This window comes from Oxyura jamaicensis, chromosome 17 (genome assembly GCF_011077185.1).
Source record: "Oxyura jamaicensis isolate SHBP4307 breed ruddy duck chromosome 17, BPBGC_Ojam_1.0, whole genome shotgun sequence".
Taxonomy (NCBI): Eukaryota; Metazoa; Chordata; class Aves; order Anseriformes; family Anatidae; genus Oxyura; species Oxyura jamaicensis.
The window spans coordinates 7,629,557-7,651,878 of NC_048909.1; the positions used below are offsets into that span (position 1 = coordinate 7,629,557).

General features: G+C 56.0%; 1 protein-coding gene across 1 annotated transcript; it reads right to left on the reverse strand.

The window, feature by feature from the left end:
- Positions 1–14,011: 14,011 nt before the first annotated feature.
- Positions 14,012–22,117, reverse strand: MYMK (myomaker, myoblast fusion factor). Its single transcript, XM_035341694.1, has 5 exons — positions 21,659–22,117; positions 19,275–19,389; positions 17,238–17,386; positions 16,766–16,882; positions 14,012–15,771 (listed from the first exon to the last, which is right to left on the reverse strand). The coding sequence occupies exons 1-5, from the start codon at positions 21,791–21,793 to the stop codon at positions 15,625–15,627; spliced, it is 663 nt and encodes a 220-aa protein (XP_035197585.1). The 5' UTR covers positions 21,794–22,117; the 3' UTR covers positions 14,012–15,624.
- Positions 22,118–22,322: the final 205 nt, after the last annotated feature.

The following is a 22,322-nucleotide window of genomic DNA, read 5'->3' on the forward strand; positions in this document are numbered from 1 at the left end:
TCTGTAGGTCCAAATGTACAAGGGGTGAAAGAAGATGCTCTGCATCTCTGCTGGGCCATGGTTACGGGACGGGGCTCCTGCCTGCTCCTGCGGTGTGGGACAGGGCTCCAGGTCCCCGTGGGTGACACAGGGGGGACAAGGCACCCGTGTTGTGCAGGCAGCAGCCTGGTGGACGGGCAGCCTGGTCCTGCTGTGAGCTGCTGGCTGCCTTGGCTGGCGTGGAGCATCGCTCCGGCTCTGCGGGATCTTCCTCCTCCTCCGACAGCTGTGCAATCGCTCACCAGCACTTGCAAAAAAAAAACCAAACAAACAAAAAAAAACACATAAAGTGCATCAAAGCCGCTTGGCAACCCGACTAACCCAATTCATAAACTAATTTCTGTCCCCCTTGTCCGGGAGAGATCGTTCACTCCTCAAGGCGGATTGTCTCCATCGCTCATCTGGCCGTATCCTCCCTGTGTGTCTGACCTGCTCCCTGAGCCACTCTGTTGGGCTCTGAAGTGGTGCCTGTTGTGGGGCCGCTGTCTGGGGTTTTTGGAGACCCCTTCCCTTGCCCATGGGCATCTGTGCTGAGTATTTTGAAACAAGGATGCTTTTTTTTTTTTTCTTTTGATGGCAAGGGCTGGATTTCTTTATTCCTTGGGACACAAATCTCCCCCTAAATTCCTGAGAGCTGCCGCCTGCTCCTTCCTTGGCCACGCGCATTTTTTTCCTGTTTAATATGACTTTTTTTTGTTGTTTTTCTTTCTTCTTGTTAAAAAAAGGGCAAAACAAAACATATCGTTTCCTTGATTTAATGCGAGCCAATTACGGCTCACAGGCTGTTAACTTCATCACCGCTTCGTCCAAGAAAGACCTTGGTAAAATAAACCAGCGCGGCGGCGGAGCGGAGCTGGCAGCCTCGACGCTGCGCCGGGACCTGCCGCCGGGCTCCGCGTGCGCCCGGCGAAGCCTCGGCCCCGCGGGTGGAAAAAAGCTAAAGCCTCCTCCGTCGCACACATGCCCTCCGAAATATCCGACCACTTGTTGTACATCTGCTGACGGATACCAACTGGAAAGGAGATTAGCGCTCAGACTCCTGCGCTGGGCTGTCTGCCCCTCCTAACGAGGAGCAGATGGCAGCCCTCGTGAGCGTGGTGCTGCGCCTCCGGCACGCGGCAAATGGCGAAATCAGGAGGGCTGGGGCGGAGGAACGCGGGTGCCAGGGTGCGTGCCAGCGGCCTCGAGCTGTGCCGGCATCCAGGGGTGGCTGATGAAGGGGTGCCGGGGTCTGTGGTGGGGTTTTGGGGGATGCAGGCACCTGGGTTGATGCGGCGAGGGCTGGCACGGAGTGTTGGGGATGCTCCAAGGGGTGCTGGATGCTCTGCTCCCCCCATGGCGTCCTCGGTGCTCTCTTGCCCTGCCCATCACAACCAGATCACTCTGTGGGCAGGATCAGACCCCTCCGACCCAGGCACCGCCGATGTGGGTTCCTGAAGCCTGATGGCATCCACTCAGCGAGAAACCCCGTGTGGGACACGTCACCTCTCGCGTGGCATTTCCCACCCCAATCACCTTAGGATGAAAAAAACTCTTTGTGGCCCTCAAAGCAGCAGGGGGCTGAGCCCATGGGCAGGGTGCCTGGGGCCATCCTGCACCCGAGGCCTTTGCCATTTGCTCGGGGGCTTCGCAAGCACCGGCAGTGCCGAGCCCATGGCTGCGCGGCCGTCTCCTGAAGTGCTCCGTCTCTTGGCCGGGGGCCAGCGCAGGAATGTTAACATTTCTTTTTCTGCAGCTAATTCGGGGCCGTGGGCAGGCCCCGGCGGCTGGCGCTTGTTTTTATTTTACGTTTCTTTTTCAGCGGCGGTTGAATTGAAAATTAAGATGTGCTGGGACCTAATCCCAAATAAAAATGCCAGCGCGCTCCCTGCGGGGCCCTTGGGTTAACCTCTGAGGCGGGCAGCGTGCGGCCCCGCGCGCGCCTCGGCCCCCGGGACGCCATCCCCATGGCGGGGCCGAGGAAAAGCGGCTCCCTGCGCTGCCAGAGCGCCTTCCACCTGTGGAGGGGTGGGGACTGCACATAAATGATTTGCCAGGCAGGCGTCCTGGCCCCGAGGTTTCCTTATTTCCTACTTTTTTTTTTTTTTTTTTTTTTTTACTCTCCTGGATTTGAGACTTTGGGGATTTTCCTATGGGCTGATGTGGCACGGGGAATTGCTGTCCTTCGTTTGGCTGCCAGATGCCCGTGCTCAGGGTCCAGGGACTGTGCACCATGGCAGTCGAAGGGATGTCTACATACAGGGGACGGGAGATGTCTGTGTCCTCGAAGCAGGGGAATAAAGAGCTTTTTCTAAGCCTGTTTTTGCAGGAACCTTTTAACCCCTTTATCCTTTGGTCAGAAAATCTTGTCGATGAAATCTGGAGTGAAAGCAGAGATCTGAAGACACGTTTCTGCTCCGCTGGCCGTCTGTTACCAGGATAATCTCGTTACGGTCACCTGCTCGGCCCTGAGTGCATCTTGAATATTCCTGGGCAGATATTCACTTATTTTATCGGCATAGCAGCACTCTGCCCCATAATCCTGGCGTGCCCTCCAGTGCCCTGTGGATGCTTTATCATTCAAGGTCATTGGAAGCGGCACAAATGAATTTCAACAAGAGTAGCTTTGGGTTTTTGATGACCGAGACGCATCAGGATTTTATCTGGGGCCTTTGGGCCAAGCTCCGTGTGCAATGAAACATCCTCACCTCTGAGATTTGGGGAAGTCAGCAGGTAGGGGTGGCTCGGGGGCTCCCGAAATTCATTTCCTCTGGGAAAACCTCCTAAGCCACCTACACGCCCCGAACGCATGCCACGCAAGCCAGGCCTCGCAAGATGAGACGGTGAAATTTGGGCGAGAGAGGGAGCAGCGTCCGTGCGGGAGAGGGCCGGGAGGTGCAGCCCTGCTGCCGGGGCCGTCCGTTTTGGGGAGCCCTCGGTGCCCTGCCCGCCCCGCAGGAGCTCATGTGAAAAGCATTAAAAGCGTAAGGAAAGGGAGCACGACGGTTGGGAATCGTTTTGTTTGGGTTTCTAAAACGTGCGCATGAAAACACTGTGTGGTTTTCTGACAAATTTGAAACAGTGCTATTCAATTCACTCCAGCATTGCTACTGTTGATCTAGCAGACTGTAAAGCATTTATTGGAGTTGCTTGAGGCGAACTTAAGCATCTGTGGAATAACAAGTCCAGGAAGTAATTGCATCCACAAGGAAAATATTTTTATGTATAATTCAGTGACCCATTTTATAAACATTGCGGTTCCACCTTGGACTTTTTTTTCTCCCCCCCCCCCCCCCCCCCCGGTTGGGGGGGGTTTTTTTTTTTTCTCTTTTCACCCACAGCCTCTGCTATCCAAGTGTCTGAGGTTAGCGAAGTATGCGGGATCGGGTTTGGTGGCTCGCGTTTGGGGCGGAGGCAGGAGGAAAACCCCGGGGTGCCCGGCTGTGCCGCGGGCGGTGGTCCCGCGGCGGGGGGACGCCGGTGCTGGGGGCGGTGGGGGCGCAGCGCCGATGGGTCCCACAGAGCTTGGCAGGAATGGAGGAATTGTTTTGGGGTGAAGGCTTCAGTTTATTCCTTAAAGCTGGCTCGATGGGGAGCTGAGTCACTTACAGCCTGTGTGGCATCGTGCTCGGGTGGCTGATGGGGTCGCTTGGGTGGTTATGGGGATCACTCGTGCCCAGGACGGGGGTTGTGCCCCATGCACCCGTGTCCCTGGCACTGGTGGTGAGGACATCACGCAGGGCTTGGCTCTGATGGGAAATGGGGCTTTCAGGAGGGCTGGCCCTGCCCTGTGGGGCTGTCTGCTGGAGGATGAGCTGATGAGAGCATTATATTGATGTTTTCCTTTGAATTGTTTGTCTTTGGGCGAGGGGAAGTGGGCTAATAACAAAAAGGCAACCAACTGCCCCTCTGAGGATCTGTGTTCCTCGTAGAAATGCTTTTAGCAGCCGAAAACCGTGTAAGATTTTTTCAATCTCACAATATCCATTTTTGGGGAGCTTTCATTTCCATGCAATGCGGATGCATCTCCCCACGCACGATCCTCAAAGCAGGGGCTTTTTCACTCGCATGAAGCCTTGGTTGTCTGGTGGTGCCCCCCTCTGTGCCACCGAACCCCCAGTGCTGGGATGGATCCTATATACCCAGCTGGGTCCAGGATGGACCCACCATACCCTGCTTAAACCTCTCTAAGCCAGGCAGTGCCTAAAACCGAGGGGCAAAGCCCAAGCTCTGGGTGCCAGGCAGGGGCTCCCCCCCCCTTTCCCCGGTGCTGTTGTCCCCCTGCCACGCTCCCTGTGCCGTCCCCTGCCCCGCCGCCTGGCCCCGGTCCAGCGGGGAGGACAAAACAAAACAAAGCCGGCCTGGGAGTAAATATTATCTGGATATAAAGGAACGCTATGTTTCTTTGTATGGGTCTAGAATTTCTGCCTTTTAACAGCTAACCTTGACTCAGCCAATATCCACAACATGCAGCCCTGGCCAAAATATGCTGGGCCTTAAAGTACCACAACAGCTGTTTTTCTTGCTAAAATATGACATTAAATTTTTTGGACGGCTGGGTGCTTCCTTGATGAAAGTAGAATAACGGGCTATTTTTCCTCCCTCTCCTCCTCTTTCTCCCCCCATCCTGTCGTTCCTCCTCCTCCTGTGCCCTGGCAGGGCTGGAGCCCCACAAAGCGCCCGACCCCGGCTGCGAGGTGAGGGTCGGGGTTGCTGGTTTTTAATGCCCCCCCCCCCTTGCTCTTGGATCCCTCCCAGCACCCGGCAGGGCCCCGGCCAGCAGCGGCTGCAGCCCTGACATCTCGTTTTGCTGGTGGCTCGTGGGATGTCGGAAATGTTCCTCCCTTAAAACGGGGGCACCAGCAGGAGGCCGGGTCTGCGGCGATGCTCCCGGCATTTGCCCAAGGGGACCGTGCGGTGTCCCTGGTGTCAGCGGTTCCCCCGGTGGCTTTTGTGCTTTGGACACCCCATCTGTGCAAACGAGGAGGTTTTGGGGTTTTTGAAGAGCTCTGGCTGCAGCTGGTGATGCGGTGTGAGAGCCCAGTGGCCTCATCCAGCCCTGAGAACCAGCGGAGGTCCCTCTCCCCAGCCCGAGCCCTGTTCTGAGAAATCTCAGCCAGCTTTGGGCAGGATTGGCCCCTCTTCACCCTGCGCTGCCCACAAGGAACTCAGCCTCGGGCTGGGTTTGCTGGCGGTGGCACCACCTCAGTGTCACCCCCCAGGACGGCAGCTGCCGGGGGTGGATGCGGTGTGTCTGGGGGCAGGACAGGCATCTTCCTGGGCAGCGTGCTTCACCACAGGGGCTTTTCTTGGATAAAATGTGGCAGGCAGAGCATGCTGCTTGGCGCTAGGGTGCAGATTTACAGGAGCCACTGCTGTGGGTCTGGAAACACAGGAACAGCTGCAGCAGAAGCGGGGATGATGCTGCGATGCCTGAGCAGCGTTGGTCTGTGGCACCGGGTGTGGGGGCAGTCATGGGGGGGATGGCAGCTCCCTTGTCCAGCCCCTCCCCGGCTGCAACGCTCCTCACATGAGAGCTGTGGACCTTGGCGCTTGGCAAACCAAAGCCCCTTCCCTCTGCTCCTCTTTCTTTCCTTTTTTTTTTTTTCTTTTTTTTTTTTTTTTCCTTTTTGTTAAAGATCAGCTTGATTTTTTTAATGGGAGACAGAAGAATTTTTAAAAGGGGGCAGATGGGAACCGAACCAGGGCTGGGTTTTCATTGCCCAGAGCCTCCCGGGCGTGTTTATTTTGACTGGGGCCGAAAAACCAGGAGTGACGGAGAGGTGCCGCACGGCCGTGGGCAGCGATAGCATCACAGCCAAGACTCCAGGTCTGGATCCCCAGCACCGTGCCACCCTTACCCATCACTCCTAGTCCCCTACTTGTGCTGCAGCACCTATTTACACCTATTTTACCTGCTGAGCTGCCGGGGCCGGATCCCCGAGCATCTCCTGCCTGCAGGCGATGGGGACGCGGCGCGGGTGTGCGTGGCCGCGTGCGCCCGGCGCAGACACAGCGATATTTCTCTGTGTGTAATGTATGTGTTCCCCTTTCCCCGGACAGCTACCATGTGTTTGGAATTAGCGCCGCGGTTGCAGGGGGAGAAGGCAGCTGGGTTTCTCCGGAGCATTTCAGTGCTTAATCTCTGAAGAATGCAGAATGTCTGTCTGGATGCCCCGGCCAAGATCAACTCCGCGGCACGGGGAGGCCAATATAAACGTTCATGTTTTGTGTCACCGAGATTTCATTAGATGTTTTTTATGTAATTGCATAAGTCGGACTACTGTGATGAAAATGCCACAGCGAACAAATGAGATGAATTGTGAAACCTCTCCTTCGAGGAGACGCTGGCCTCCGCCGGACCGTGGGGATCCAGCTCCAGCCTCTTCCAAGGCGCGGGTGACCTTTTTGGATAAAGAAGAGGCTGTTTGCCCGTCCTCCCCCCTTGCTCCTGGTGTCAGAGTGAGCTCAGGCTGTGGCTGGGCAGGAGGTGTCCCCGTGCTGGACCGGGGGTGCGGGGGGCTGCCGGTGCCTCTCCCATGGGCGCTCATCCCTCCTCTTCCCAACCTGGGGGGAGACAGAAAAAGCTCCCCCGCTTCTTGGCTGCCCGATGTCCGAGCGCCCCGCGGCCTCTGAATGATATCACCGTGCTCTTTGTGTCTCGCCTTAAACCTCCTCGAGAGGAGGTGAGAGCGAGCTGCGGGGCTCGGGGCTGAGCCCAAATTCGCAGTGCTGCCGTGCGTGAGCCCTGCCGCTGCCCCCCTGCCGCCAACCAGAATGACTTGGGTAACGTGCCCCTTCGAGGCCTGGCATATTTCCTCGATTATACAGATTAATGCAAATTTAATGAGGCCTTAATCACTGCCTGCTGGGTTCAGACACAGACAGGCTGCCGGGGCCGGGAGCTTGGTGGGGTGGTGGGTGCCAGGACAGGACGGTGCCGTTCCTTCCTGGGGGCACGGTGACACCCGGGAACCCGGTGTCTCCCCGTCCAGCCTGGGCCTCGGTGGTGGCCTGGTGGCATGCAGGTCTCCGAGGGACACGAGGCTGGACCTGCAGCGACAGGCAGCGGCTTCTGCGAGACGGGCTGGAACGGTCGCCCTCGCCGCAGACACATCTGCTGGGCGGGAGGGCCTGGAATTTGGGATATTGTTTTTCTGGCGGGGAGCGGTGGGTGCCAAAAGCCTGATAAATTAATCACCTCGGACATGGGTCAGTCCAGCTTCTGGCGTGTGCAGGCTGGGCCCCCCCCGAGCCACTGAGCGGAGACGGGGCCGCTGCGCCACGGGAGCTCATCGCGAGGCACTGGGGGTGGCGAGGCACGGGGAGGGGGCTTTGGCCGTGCCCCCACCTGCCCCTCCTGTGGCCATTTGCAGAGCAGGGCCCTTCGGACACCGCCCTGGGGCAGCTCCCTGTGGCTGGGCTCTGTCATTCCCCACCCAGGCTGCTGGGTGCCTTTAACCCGTGGGAGATGGGGACGTGTTTGGGATTTGTGCAGCTCCTGGGAGCGTGTCAAGCCTGGGGAAGGCTTCGTGGGATGGAGATGTGCAGGGTGCAGCTGCTGGGGGCTGTGGGCAGCTTCTTGTGGCCGTTCAGCCCTATCCCTGTGATATCCCTGTGGGTCAGTGCCCGTGCCGTGTGTCCCATCCCTGCTGGGTGACATCCTCGACCCCTCTGGGGCTCAGAAGAATCCCCGCTGCTCCTGGTGCTGCCCAGAGGGGAGACCACGAAGGGCTTCACTCGCCCACTGCTGGGGTTTCTGCACCAACGGGGAACAAAGGGGATTTTTCTGTTTTTAATTAATCCATTCCAATGGATCCATTAAAATATTTTAACGAATTTACCTCCTCCATGGTTCATTTACTCTCCCTTCTTGTTTGCTACTTCCATTGCCCCTAAACACCAGAATTCCATCCCCGGCCAGCAGCAGCACTTGCGTTACCTTTCCCAGCCTTTCTTGTGACGAAGTGGAGAGTAAAGCTTGGAGGAAAGATCCCGCTGGAGCCTTTGACACGTTTTGGGCCGTGCCTGTGTCTCGCAAAGGCATTTACAGGAGCTGCGTGGGGCTGGGGCGCGCCGCTTGGGACACCAGGAGCTGCTTGGAGCAAGAGGTGTTAAGACACAAGGCATGCGCCGTAATCTGCGTTTGGGATCTGAGCAGATCTTATCAGGATGATGCAAAAGCCTCCCTCCATCCCTCCTGCCTTCTCGCCTTTCTCTCCTTCTCTCTCTCTCTCTTTTTTTTTTCTTTTGGTCCAGACATAATTAATGTAAACCAAATGCTTTGTGCACAGCTGCTGGCATCCTGAAACCATTTTGTGTGTGGTCTTTCCTTTAGCCCGGACAGAGATGGAGCAAAACTCTGAGCACTATCCCAGACCTGCCTAGGTAGAGAGCTTCGTCTCTTGCCCCAGGAGGCACCTTCGGTTCCTGCATGTCCCTGGTGGGATGAGGTTGTGCGATGGCTGGTTGGACTGGTTTAAATAAAACCACGGAGCTGCCCAGAAACTTCATCTTCCAAATGCAGCCAAACCTAAGCTGAACTTCTCTCGCTGGTTGGAGGAAATTTGCTTAACTGAAACCCCAAATGTCTGTCTCATTTTCGTGGCAGCCTCTGCGTGCCTCGGTTCCACCGGGGCGGGATGCGAACGTGCCAGCGCTGCTGCAGGGCGGATTTCCTCGTGCTGCCTCTGGCACCTCTGCACCCCTGCAGCAGGGAGACCTTGTGATGTGTTTTATTTTATATTTTCCAGCCAAAGGGCCAATTTCTGATCACTGCTCTCACTTGGTGTTTCCACTGGGTCTTTAAGGCTTGAGGTGTGAGGGAAAGAAGCAGCCTCCGGCCCTACCTGGTACGGCCCCAAAGGCTCGAGCAGAGGCGCAGCTGCCTGCAGCTCTGGCTGGCTGTGCTGCGGCTGCATCCCCGGGCTTCCCTCTGCTGTTCTGCCAGGGCTGAGGCTCCCCAGCCTTGTGCCTTGCTGCCAGCTTTGCCCCTGCCTCCAGCCCCCCTCAGATGGTGCTTTTCCCCTCCGTTTGTCCGATTGCTCAGATTATAGCGTGGCACCTGGGCTGTTTGGCACAAGAAATCATCTTTGTGGTCCCATCCTGTTCACTCACTGGTAGCACTTAGGGTGTGCTGAGAGAGGTGCAAAGTACCAAGGGATGCTTTGCTTTGGCAGGAATCCCCTTTTAGTGCCAGATGCCTTGCTGAAGCGATCCTGCATCGCCAGTGCCGCCTCGCCCAGGGCCCGGCACTGAGTCAGTGGCTGAGCGTCTTGCAAACGTGTGAGCTAAATGAGAAGCATCTGAGGGCTGTGCCGTGGACGTGCTTTGGATTCCAGGGTGATTGGGATGCTGCAGATGCCTGGATAGAAGGTGGGCCGGGTGGTGCTTACGGGATCGTGAGCTGCTGCGTGCAAGCTGCCTGCTGGAGGCAGAGAGCGGGTCGCCAGCGATCGCTCCCACGTTTCTGCTCCAAAATAATCCCAGTGCTGAGGCTGGGACATGAGGGGTGACAGCTCTTGAATTTCTCTTCTGTGCGGAGACTGGAGCACGTCTTGAGGTGGCTCCTCCTGGGGCAGAAATGAGCCTAGGGCCGAGCAGTGAGCCTATGTGCAGCGGGGCACTCACGTCTGGGGGCAATATTTGTGATTTACTTTTCCTTTCTTCAGACAAGGACACCAGTCAGGACAAAGCAGAAGAGTTTGCATTCAGGTGTTGGGCATTTCGACCAAAAAATAAAAATAAAAAAGCAACCTTGGAGAGCACATGCATGCGTCCCCACAATAGCTTGGTTAAAAAAAAAAAAGCTTTCTGTGGAAGAAGAATTTCCATGGAAAACTTTCAAGCAGCCCGTGATGGGTGCCTGAGGGGGCTCAGGCATCCAGGAGGGGTGATTTCTGCTCTCAGCCTGTGATCGGGTGATGCTCACAGGAGAGGGAAAGAGCCCGAATATGCAGAGAAATGCCCCCCACCCCCTCAGCACCCAGCCCCGTCTCCGCACAAGCAGGCTCGGGGCCGTGCGCCTGGGGAGCCCCAGTGAAACAATTCCCTCTGCAGGCTGCCCCGGGGCTCCCGAGTGATGACAATTTTAAATGAGTGAGAGGCTGAAAAATAGTGAGTGAGATTTTTTAAAAGGTCACCTTGGCCAAGGAGGCAAAAATTCTTCCCTGTGTGAGTGAGATGCTTTAGGAACTGCCTTAAAATTAATCCAAAACATGAGCCCGGCTCCAAATGAGTGGGACTTGGCAAGACGGCTGGACACATTATCTTTAAATATAGGCAGGCATCCCGGAGGGTTTCTGGTGGTTTTTCTGGTCACTTCTTATTCTTCCGTCTCCCCCTCCGCTCCCCCCTCCTTGCATAATTCTGTCTATTTTAATGCTTGGTTCCACATTTCGGGCAGTCATTTGTTTCTTGCTCCGAAGCCTCCCCAAACCAGGCAGGGTTGCGACACCGCGGGCGCTGTCGCCTTGGGGTGGGTTGCTTGCAGCGGCGCTTTTCTGCGGGAAGAAGAAGCCCCCTTACCACCAAAGCAGGGAGGCAGCAGCCAGGCTGCTGGACACGTCTGGACGCATGAAGACACATCTGTCTTTAATACTTCCCTCTGAAGGCCGGGTCCGGCCAGAGCCGCGACGAGCCCGCGCTCCGTGCCGCATGTATGCGTGTGCACGCTCTCGGGAAGGCCTTGGCAGTGCAGCGGTGCTAGAACGGTTAGAGCCACATGTTCTAGCAAGCGCAGCTTCCTATTGACTTGTTAAACATTTGCTATTTATCAGATTTTGCTTTTAAACTGTCTGTAACAGTCTGGGAGAACTTGTGTCAAAATCCCTTCCAGATGTGGAGGTGCTACCCGATACTGTGGTTATAACCTGGGCCCTCGCTGCTGCTCAGTTCCGATTAGCTCCACTACTGTGAAAATGAAAATGCAAATAAAGGCACGTAACGAGAGGGAGAAGAGGCGCGTGTAAAGCTTCTCCCAGACCTTCCCTTTTCACAGGCAGAACAGACCCTTCCTTTATAATGAGATCATGAGTTTTATCACTAAACATTCACTTTGCTGGAAAGATGCAGGTAAGCGGGGGAAATCAGCCACCAGCCCTGCATGTGCACGAGGCTGTTTTTAAGGCAGCATCGACTTTTTTTTCCCCCGTTTAAATAATGCTTCTTCGGGTCTGGGGCTTCCAGACACATCAGCTCTTTTTATGAGCATCAGATGATGTGTACAGTTGGAAACCCGGCCGGCTCCCTCGCGTTTGGAGCACATGGATCAGATAAAGACGATCAGTTAAGCGCTTATTGAAAGGCTGTTGCGAGCCCGGGCCTTTTTTTTTTTTTTTTTTTTAGCAGCACATGCTCCGCAGACATGCTGCCCTGTCAGTCTGCAGGAGAAGCTCTGGGGCCACAAGATATTCCCAGATTAAAACAGCTCCTCTCGCTCCTTGGTATCTGTCAGATCATATAAGGGCCGAGCCAGCTCCCATTGTAGCGAGGGAGGGTTTTTCCACTGACTTTAAGAGGCGCTGGACCAGGGCCATCCTCTCTGTAATGCGGATCCGGGAGTGTGCGTGATGCTCTGCATGATGACAGAATTTCTGGGAGATTGGCCTAAACCAAAACCTTGGACCGCCACTCCTTGGGACCGCTCTGCTGCAGGAGCAGGGAGGCTCGAGGCACCGGACCTGGGTTTGGAGCGAGCTTCTTGCAGCTGCGAGAGCGTCGCGGCAGGAGCCAGGCGAGCCCTGCTGCTCCCCGTCTGCCCCTCCAAGGGCCGAGGGGCTCGGATTTGGGATTTGGGGCTGTGCCCATAGCCCATGTCCATCCCCAGCTCTGCTCGGTGGGCCGGACACCTGTGGGTGTGTGAAGGGCTCTCAGCCAGGGTCTTCCCTACCAGGATGTAGAGTTTTGAGGTGGGGTGTCCCAGGACTGCACCCCCTCGCTCAGCTGTGTGTTACATCTGCTCTAACTCCGTCGTGTGCTGCTGCAGAGGGGTTATTCCTGCAGAGCCATAGTGAATCCCACCCTGCTCCTCCTGGGTGCACCCTGAGGCTCCTGCAGCACAGCAGACCTGCTTTGTGCTCCGCAAGGAAACGTTCAGCGGGGCTGGGATGGCTGGGAGATACCGAGTGGGTCTGGATGGGGGCTGTGGTTTCTCCACCTCCCTTTTTTTCCAGGCTGATGGATGGGCCTGGTGTCGTATAGTGCATCTGTGCTGTGTCCCAGAGCCACGGAGCCCTCCCTGGTGCTGTGTAGGACATTGGTGGTGGTTCCCCTTTGCCCCTTCAGGCCTGATTTACCCCTGAGCCGTGCCCTTTTACAGGGCATGGACATCTTCTGGACGTCCGAACTGGATGGGGGAGCCCAAGGCAAGAGCTCTCCTGGGCTCCCTGCAGTGCTCCTGGCTCTACCTGCACAAAACATCACCATTCCCGACCTCCCAGGGAAATCAGATTCCTCTGTCCCTCCCCTGGATGGGGCAGGACTTCTCTGGAGGTCCTGGTGGATGCCTCTCCTGAGGCTGACCATCACCACCACCCAGGAGCTGCGTGTGCTCAGGCTGGAGCCGTGATGCTTTCTGGAGAGGAGTAGCATCTCCATGGCCCGGCGGTGGCTACGAAGCTAGATGGCTAGTAACACGGCTAGAAGATGGAGCCAGGGCCCCGTTAAGCCGGCGGGTCTGGCTGGGTCAGCTCGCAACTGGAACGTGCACGGAGAAGCGGCAGGGAGAGGGTGAGCGGCGCGTGGAAAAAGCCGAAAGCCGCCTTGCAAAATCACATGGTGATAAGGCGTTTTCTGGAGTGCCCCATGCAGCTGGCAGCAGAAACCAGGCTTTTATGTTTCGGTCTGGCCAGTTTTTCACTTTACGCAGCCAAAGGGATCTGGATAAGGTTTGCCTGGAAGATTAGCTGGCACTGAGCCCCACTAGACATCTCTGGAAGCCTCCCCTCAAGCAGCAGCGGGTCCTAACTCCCCTCTTATCCCGGCCCCACGGCAGGCGAGCTCAGGGCAGCGGGTGTCACCTGGAGGGGACAGGGACAGGGACACTTCAACCATAGGTACTGGAAAGGGCTTCAAGAGGGCAGTGCCAAACCCTCCTGCAGGTTGGTGCCCACCTCTCCCTCGCAGGAAGGTGCTCTGCCTCGGTGCTGGTAGCAGATGCCGCTGCTCTGGAGCGGAAAGCCCAGTCCCTCCCCTCTCATTCTTTTTTTTTTTTTTTTTTTTCATTTTTTTCCTTTTTTCCCCCGCCCCCCCCCCCCCCCCCCATGCTGATGCTAAAAAAGCCCGGGCGGTTTCGGCTCCGTGAAACCCAAATGCCTTTTGCAGCATCAAACTCTGATCCCATAAGTAATATCCCAGTGTTCGAGAATAAGACAGTATATGAAGTAGACGGGGAGCTATAAAGACGCTTTAAAAGGGGCAATAAAAGTTTTGGGTTTCATATCGTCTTACCAAAGAAGAGAATAACAGAGAAGCAGGAAATTTCAGTAGCAGACATGACAAAGGTCACAGCACTCAGACTGCACCTTAGACGAAAACACCTACTCTTATGAAAACAGCAAGAATTTTTGGCAGGGGCTCAAGAGCTCTTACAGGCAAAGCTCTCGGCAGCGCTAAAAGGTTACAAGAGACTGTTTTGTCTACGTTGCTGTAAATGTTTATAATATTTCCCTGCATTTGTACTGCATGGGATATCCTGCCCGGGCGATAGCGAGCTCAGCCCCTGAAGCCACCTCCCGGGTGCAGGGTGCCCGCTCCCACCTGGCTGCACCCATGGGTGCTGCCCCGGGGCTGATCCCACGGCGGGGCTGGCTGCGATTCAGCTCCTAGGATGGGTGCTGGTCCTGCTCGAGGTGTGTGCAAGGATGGGTGGTTTGCAGAGTGGGAGCAGGGCCTGGGGGCAGCAGCAGGGAGAGGGGGGAAAAGTTTGCTGCTCTTTTTTTGTGTGTGCGTTTTGGTGTGGATTTTTTTTTAAATTTATTTTTATTTTTTTTGGTGTAACACCTGAACATGCGGCAGGTGGGAGCAGGAGCTTTCATTTACTCAGCTGGACCTCAGCAACGTGCCCTCCTGGTTTGCGTGGGGTTTGCCAGCCTTCTTTCAGCTCGTGTTCAGTCTCCACTCTCGCTGAGTGCTGGGAAGGCGTGAGGCTCTCCCGTGCCCATGAAAGCTGGCACAGCCGGGCTTGCCATGGGGAATACTCATATCGTCGCCACCCTGGAGGGGCCAAACTCACAAAATGAGTCCTGGGGGCCGTGTGCCTCTGGTCTGTGGCTGCAGCAAGTGGTAAAGGATATGCATAGGTGGCTGCGTGAGTATTTGAACGTGGGGTAGTGCACCCCAGCCTGGTGTGCTCAGGGACGCAGAGACTTGCTCAGCAAGCAATGGGGAAAGCATTGCCTGCATTCCCTCGCAGCACCTTGCAAATTTTCCTGGGGGCTGGCTGCTCACACACACTGGAGCTGGGTTGGTTTTGGTGCCTGGCGAGCCCCCTGGACCCCCTCGCTAGCGCTGCCCCTGTGCACAGCCGTGCTGGCCGTGCCACCGCAGCGCCAGCTTGCCAGTGACTCCTGGACGCTCGGGGCTTTGTGATTCATTTATATTTTTGTTGGAAACCCGTTCGGCTTTGGTTGTTGCCCCGTCGCAGGAAGTGGCTCTGATGAATGACTGGGGTGGATTTCTCTTCCAGAGGAGCCCAGGCTTAATGTGGGCTTTCTGTGGACATCACTGTATATCAATACCGCTCTAATTGTCCATGACATATAGTCCTGGCATTTTTCCCAGACAGTCTAAATAAATCATACACTTCTGCTATAGTAAATAGTCTGTTATAGGAGATGTTAGAGGCTTACAGCCCCCCCCCCCCCCCAGCTCCAGGAGCTTCTTTGCTGTGCCTCTCGTTTTCCATGTGCTTTCCAGACTAACGCGGCTCGCTGCGAGCACACCTGCTGCCTGCGCCACCCCAGCAGGTTGGTGGGGACAAAGTGACCGATGCTGCAGCCACCTCCGGGGCAGGGAAGGTGATGGCTGTGCCTGGGGCTGTGCTCTGGGGCTGGTGTCTGCCCTCGCCTGAGCTGGGACGAGCAGCAGCTGGGCTGGAAGGGTTTTTGTGACGCTTAAGGAAAGCTGGTATTGCATGCTTGCAAAGAGTCTTTGCTGTTAAGTATTATTTACATCAAGAGAATGCATAAATAAAATAGGAAATATCTCACAAAAAGACAGGCTCTGTTAACCGGGCATTACAAACAGAGCCTTGTGCACTCAGGCTGGGAAAACCCACAGGAGGGGACATCTCGGGTCCTCCTGGGCCAGTACGGGGTACATCGGGGAGGTGATGTGGCCAAGAGCGCACAGAGGGACACCAAGGTCCCCAGCCCCTGCTGCTGGGCCACGGGACAGGGGCACATCCCTAACAAGGGCTTCTCCAGGGAGAAGTACAGGAATTTAGCAAACTGGAAACGCATAAGGCGCTATGATGGTGGAAGGATGAAGCCCAGGCTGTGCGCAGAGCTGGTGGGAGAAGGTCCCCAGGAGAGCACGGCGGGCAGCACCTTGCTCGTGGTCGGAGCCCTCCAGCGCTCAGGTGCAGGAGGAGCAGGTGCCGGGGGCTCAGACGCAGCAGCAGAGCGTGGAGCAGTCCAGCCTGGCAGGGGTGCCGGCACCCCCGGCCTTCTTGTTCTCCTTGGGCAGCAGCAGCACGAAGGCCATGGCCAGGGCGCAGTGGTAGAAGCTGTGCACGTAGGTGTAGTCCCACTCCTGAAACAGGAGAGCGTTAGTGGGAGCCACCGGGCTCGGCAGTGGGTGCAAAACAGGGGGGTTCTGCAAGGAGCCAAATGGAAAGGAATAATAATAATAAAAAATCCTGAGCCTTCTGCCCCTTTTTGCTGACAGAGAAGAAAGGATTTCCAGCCTTAAAAAAATAGGCAAAGTGGATTTAACACATTCCAATTTGCACGTTTCCCAATTCATGAATGAAGTGTTTCATTACCCTGCAAAGGACGAGGCCGGGAGGCTGGGAGGGGACGATGGGGCGCGGTGGGGGGGATGGACTTTCTGCTAAGTGACATTTTTATGTTCTGCTAGAATTTGCAATTACTAAATGCTTTGAAAAATAATCCTTGGGGACGACGGCGAGGTTGTATCTCGCAGCTCCCAATGCACGGAGCAGCCGTAACGGCGGGGCTGAGCGCAGGCAGCTGTGGCAGGGGGGTCACCACCTCCCCCCCCCCTTGCCCCAGGACGGACGGACCCCTTATGCAGGACAGGAGGACTGGCCAGCGGCAAGAGCAAAAGGTTAAATGTGGGATTGAGTGCCCTGGGGAGCCCACGGAGTCTTTTCCTTGGCGTGAGCAAGGTTTGGATCTGGCCATGCCTGGGTCATATCCAGTCCCTGCGGCGGATACGTGAGGTGTCCTCAAGTCACCCATGCCCCGGGTCCAAATGCGTCCGCTCCTGCTTGACAAAAGCACTTCAAGGACCACGTGTGGCTGAAGAAAATGTGGACGGTGTTCTTGGAACTCATTCATAGGGAAAAAGAGGACAAAACCCTACTGCCCCATCCAGACCACAGTGCCCGGAGCAGGGGCTGGGTGGGCATGGGGATGGAGGGTTCCTGCAGAGCCCGGCACACGAACCTGTGCTGACATTTGTCTGAGGCTGGATGCAGACCTGTGGCTCAAGGGGGGAACCTCCTGGCTTGGTAATGCCCACTGTACCTTGGGAAGTCTGGGGTTCAGTGTGCAAACATTACCTCAAAGAAGAACCTCAGCATCAGCGCTAATGCCCCGAAGCAGAAGCCAGGACCGATCTGCTGGGTGTAGACGCTCTTGTCTGGATACAGCCCCTTCTTCTCCTTCATCTTTTGTAGCTGGAAGCACAGAGAAAGCACACCAAAGAGCTTCAGCTGGCTGCTCCAGATCCCATTAATAAAACCCCATGAAGCCGGCAGCCCACTACCAGCTTTCTGTTTGGGGCAAGCCCTCTGCCTACCTGCTGCTTTGGCTTCTCCTCCCTCAGTTCACAATACTGATTTCTTGACATTCAACCCCAAAACTAGCTAAGGACATGCATTCCCTTGCAAACCCAGTCTCTGTCTCAGGACTGGAAGAGCAGAGCCTGGCTCAGTCTCCTTGCTGGAGGAGCTGGACCTTGGGAAGAAACCTCCTGTGGGCAGGGAAAGCACCAGCATCCCACAGAGCCCCGCCGTGCCCTTCCCGACGTACCCACTTCACAGTGATCGCCAGGACAGCGGTCCCGATGGGTCCCGAGTAGACGCCGTAGCCCCAGCGGTCGTGGTAGATCCTCACAGCGATGGTGAGCACGCCGAACATGACGAAGGTCGATCTCTTCGGCTCGTCGAACTCAGCCAGGGCTGTGGAGCACAAAGCACAGGGAGCTCCTCCTGTTGTGGGGTGAGCGGCTCAGGGCTCTGCTGCACCCCCAGACCTCCCCGGGGTCTGCCCTGGGGGTACCCAGGGACGGATCTGGGCTCGACTTTCCCTTCTTACATCTCCCAGCTGGGGAAACTGAGGCAGGCAGGAAGCAAAGCGAGCTGGCTCTGGGTATCTGAGCTGTGGCTTCAGGAGCTGATTTTAGAAATACGCTGAGTGTTGTGACAGCGTGTGACTGGGCTCCGGGGTGGCAGCCGGGGACCCCTGGGGACCCCTGGGGACACTGAGTGGCTCTGGGCTTGGCAGAGCCTGATCTGTGGTCCTGGCACCCTGAAGCTGCACGAGGGTGGCATCGAGGCCGTGCTTGGAGGAGCTGAACCTCTGGGGGGCTGCTCAGAGCACAGCCCACCACCACCTGCGGCTGCTGTCGGTGGGAGACGCGCGTCCAGCTCTGCCCAAACCTTCCGGGCTGACCTCCAGCAGAGCCTGCTGCCTCCGCGACCGAAAATTCAGGGACAAACACAAGGGTGCTTGCAGCCGTGCTCGGCTCCTGGGCTCGTTCCTGCTTCCCCAGCCCTCCCAGATTTGCCGGCTGCGGTGGGGACGGGGCTCCGGGCTGACGGGCGACGCCGGCACCTGCCTGGGCTTTGCAAGCGGGAAGTCGCCAGCGCAAGTGAATTATTAGAGGCTTTTGTTTAGCACAGAATGGGGTAATAACTGATAAAAGTTATGGATCCCAGTGGGCTCCATGCTTTTCCAGCTCGCACAGCTGTGTTATGGCTGTCCTGGATTTGCATTCCGGGAAGCGTGCCCGAGGGTCTGCGTCCGCACATGTGCGCTCGGGCTTTACAAGCCACAGCGAGAGGCTTCCCTGGGCTTCAGTCACCACACCTTCCATGTCCTTGGATCGTGTTTTTATAGGGAGTTTGGCTAAGGGATAATGTCCGCATTTTAATCTCTGTTGTTTCCCTGCGGGTCAATATTTTAAACATCTTAGTCCGGGGTTTTTATTTTTTTGGTGAGGTTTTGAATGCAGTAATGAAGCAATCAAGTCGAATTTTGCTGCAAGGAGCCAGAGCGTCTGGATCGGCTCTGACCTACCCTGGCACGGCCGTTATCTGCTTAAGGATGTCCTTTGGGGATGGTTCCTGTCCTTGCCCTTTCTGACCGAGCCTGGGGAGCACGGAGGTGCCGTGGGTGATGTGGTGATGCCATGGGGGCACTGCTCCATCCCCAGGGCTTGGAGGGAACGGGAAGGTCCTGCGGGCCCTTCGGGCTGGTTGCTTTTGGTGGCCTCGGTTTGTTGAGGAAAGGAAGGAGACTCATCCTGCCCCTTGCCCTACCCTCTTCTGTCAGAAATGCTCCCGTCCTTCCCTCAAACTTGCCGATAAAATAGGGAAATAACAGGTTTGAAGGCCTCATCCTTCTCTAGGTCCTTCATTTTGTTCATCTCTGTTATATTTTGTTTGAGTGGCAAATGAGGAACAAAAGGGGAAAAACAGAGAATGGGAAAAGGAAAACTGAATAAAGTCAGAGTCAGGACTTTTTATGAAAGCCAGTGAAATATCTTTCTGCCTTTTCTAATCAGATCTAATATTTCCTGTCAGCCCAGACCTGATAAACCGGGGAGATATGTTTGTTTTGGCTAAATCACCCGGATTTGCCTGCTACCGAGGGAAGTGGCAGGCCCTGCACTTCTTAATGCCCCCACATCAGGACGGGATGTCCCTTGGGAAGCAGGCCTTCAGCAGAGAAGCTGATGGACCTAGCACAGGGAAAACGAGGAGAAATGGGTCATTTTCTGACCCACGACACCCAGCGCCCACCGTCGATGCCCTCAGACCCCCCCTGCAGATGCTGGGTGCTTACCCATCAGGGACACCCAGATGGACAGAGCTGTCCCGTAGATGCTGAAGTACTCCAGGATATCGTAGCGCATGAAGCACAGCACTGATAAGCCGGGGCCATCACATGCATGGTAAATCTATGAAAAAATAAAAGGCATTAGAAAGCTAGATGCTTGCCCGCAGACCAGGAAGATAAAATAAAACACGTCTGCTCTTATCGGTTTGAAACGGTCTTTGCGTGGCTGCTGAAATGATGGCACTGAGCAGTGTCAAATCCACCAGGGTCACCAACCAGCAGTAATGAATCTATTTGAGAGATAACGTTGCTCTCAGTCGCAAATTACCTGAGAATCAGCATTCTTCTGCCTTATTACAAGTTACCTGTGGACTGGTTTTGGTTTGCCTGCCGGGCTGTGCCATAATTTGTGGTTTGCAGACCGAGCTGCTCAGCCCGAGACCCAGACTATGAGGGACAGTCCTGCCTCCAGCAGCAGGAGGGGCGCTGGGGGTTTTCGTTCTAATTGCGAAAGATTCTTGTAAAAGAATTCCAAATAAGTTTCCCGATGAAATGTGCATGGATGCCAGGTCACTGTCCGGGCTAATTGGGGTTTTTGTGGCCAGAGTCTGAACAACGGGGAATTCACTCGGTGCATCCCCTGCAAACCCGCCGGTCCCTGTCCGTTGGATGCTGCTGCCCGACGGCTCATCGATGGGGATATTTGCAAAAAGACATTGTCATGCAACACAGATGCAGACCAAGCCAAGAGAAATTTTCCAGTGCAATCAAAGGAATGCTCCTGCCTGGCGCTCGCCTTTTCCTCCCAGCTCCCGGCCCCGCTCGTTTCCTACTGGTAGCACCAGCCCTGCTCTTTCTGAAGAAGTCCCTGCACCGCTGGGCAAGGTGCCCCTGGCGCAATCCTCGCTGTCATGCCCCGCTGGGGATGCTGATATTATTTATAATGGGAATCACTGCGAGTCCTTTGGCTCGCTGTGGTTTCTAGAAACAATTGCACCGGGGCCATTGCTCTGCTCTCTGCTCGAGGTTGGGTTCGGGGAGCCAGGAGACGAGGGATAAAGGCTGGGGGACAAAGAGCGTGTTTCTGGCCGGCATCACAACACTTGTCGGGGATGGACGCGTGCTTCCCCTGCAACTCGGGGAGGGGGATGCTGTAAAAAGGGTGACAGCAGCTGCAGCCCCCCTGTCCCCGGCTGGGCAGCAGCTGCCGCCCCTTCCCCACGCACAGAGACTTCTCCTCCTCAGGCTCCTCGGTGAGGACCTGTCCCGCCTCCCCTCGCCGCGTGTGCCAACTTTCCGATTGACTTCTCGGGGAGGTGGAGCAGACGCGAGCCCAGCGCAGAATGAAATCGTAGCTGTCTGGCTTCCCTGGGGAGCTGGGGGGGGAGCGGCGAGGGGGGGCTCGGCTGGGACGGTTTTATTAACTACTGTAGTTTTTATGGAACTGGCAGAAATTTTCCCCCTGCATTGTGCTTTAAGTGGAGGTTTGAACAGCGGATCCTCAGGAACCTGGTTGTATCCTCGGTTTCGCTGTGGACCTTTTCCCTGTCTGCTCCCTGCCTCAGTTTCTCCGTGTCCACGCAAGGGACACGATGAGCCTCATAAAATACCTTGAGAGCGGTGCTGGGCAGAGGCGAATGCAATGCTAATTGTGCTGCTGGGCTATTTTCCTTCATGTTTTTTTTTAACAGATTGCTGCTCTGGTGTCGAACAGGGACCTTCTGCAGCAGAGATGCTGCTTTGGGCGCTCAGCCCGTGTGAGTGCGGCACTTAGCAGCCTTGCTGCTGGGAGCAGGAGCAGGAATTGCTCGGTGTGCATACGGCCGCGGGACTTTCTCCACTCGTAATTCCCTTGATGAGGGAGGCAGGTGGGGTCTGTGTCTTTCTGGCACTTTCAAACCTCTCCGTCAGGGCAGAGGGTTAAAAATTGTTTTTCTTGATAGCTCAGCAGCATGTTTTAGCCTTGCCTGTCCTGGTGTAGAAACTCCCCAACTCCAGAATTACTCACACCACCATTTGGCAATTACAAAATCAAGAATCTGACTACGTGCTTTCAGCTAAAAATGACAGAACCATAGCAAGATACTCCAGATACAATTTAAACCCCAAATCTAGCACGGGCACTTACCAGCTGTAAAACAGGGAAAACCATCTCCAGAACACCGTGATGAACCCAGACCCTCTGCCACAAACACCACCACAAACACCACTAAATCTGTGCGAGGACACCCTCAGCACACCCGAACTGGGGAATTCACCACTCAGCACCACGCAGGGTGGGAGATAACCAGCAGTGGATATCCTGGGGGTCACTCACTGCTTCTGAGAGACCCCCCAACCCTCCCCAGCAGGGACCTGATGCAGGGGGGAGGAAACCCGGGGTCCCTTACCGCCACGAAGAACATGGTGAAGAAGTAGACCATGGCTTCCATGTGGAAGCGCCGCTTGGCCGCGATGCTGATGGTGGGGAGGAAGACCAAGGTGCTGATGGTGGGCAGGAGGAGCTTGGCCACCAGCGAGCCCATGGGTGCCTCGGGGACCAGCAGATCCCGGGGACGGGGTCTGTGTGAGCCGGTGGAGACAGAGGAGAAAACAGCCGGGTGGAGTGTGCTTTAAAATTTAAATGCCCTGCGTGGCTGGGAGGGCTGCGGGCAGGGAACAGCTGCGGGTGCAGGAGCCCCACGTGTTCCCTTCTCCCCCAAACAGCGAAATTCTTGGCACAGCTGGTGGCTCCATGCAGCAAATGCTCTGTGCCCAGCATTGCCCCGGCTGTTTGTGCAGGGGAATGTGTCCTTGCACGCCTTTTGCTGGCTATGACCAGTGTGTGCCTTCACTTCTTGGGGGCTGTAACGTGGCTGTGGTTCCTGCACAAGCAAGGTTTGGGCTGCTAATCCACTCAGTGGCTTCCCTCTTTTATAACGGCTTTTGATTATAGCACCGCTGCTCCCCTCCTGGGTTAATATCTTTTCCCTGGAGCCTCGCAGGGATTCTCGGCATCTTTTTGGTACAGCTGTTCCTGCAGAGCAGGGAGCAGGAACGCCGCCTTGAGCCGTT

Bases quoted from the DNA above. Each gene is read 5' to 3' on its own strand.
- MYMK (XM_035341694.1), bottom strand. From the start codon at position 21,793: ATGGGCTCGCTGGTGGCCAAGCTCCTCCTGCCCACCATCAGCACCTTG. The intron at 19,390-21,658 runs GTAAGGGACCCC...ATTTTTTCATAG, and splicing joins TCACCATGTTCTTCGTGGCG to ATTTACCATGCATGTGATGG. The intron at 16,883-17,237 runs GTACGTCGGGAA...CTGTGCTTCCAG, and splicing joins TGGCGATCACTGTGAAGTGG to CTACAAAAGATGAAGGAGAA.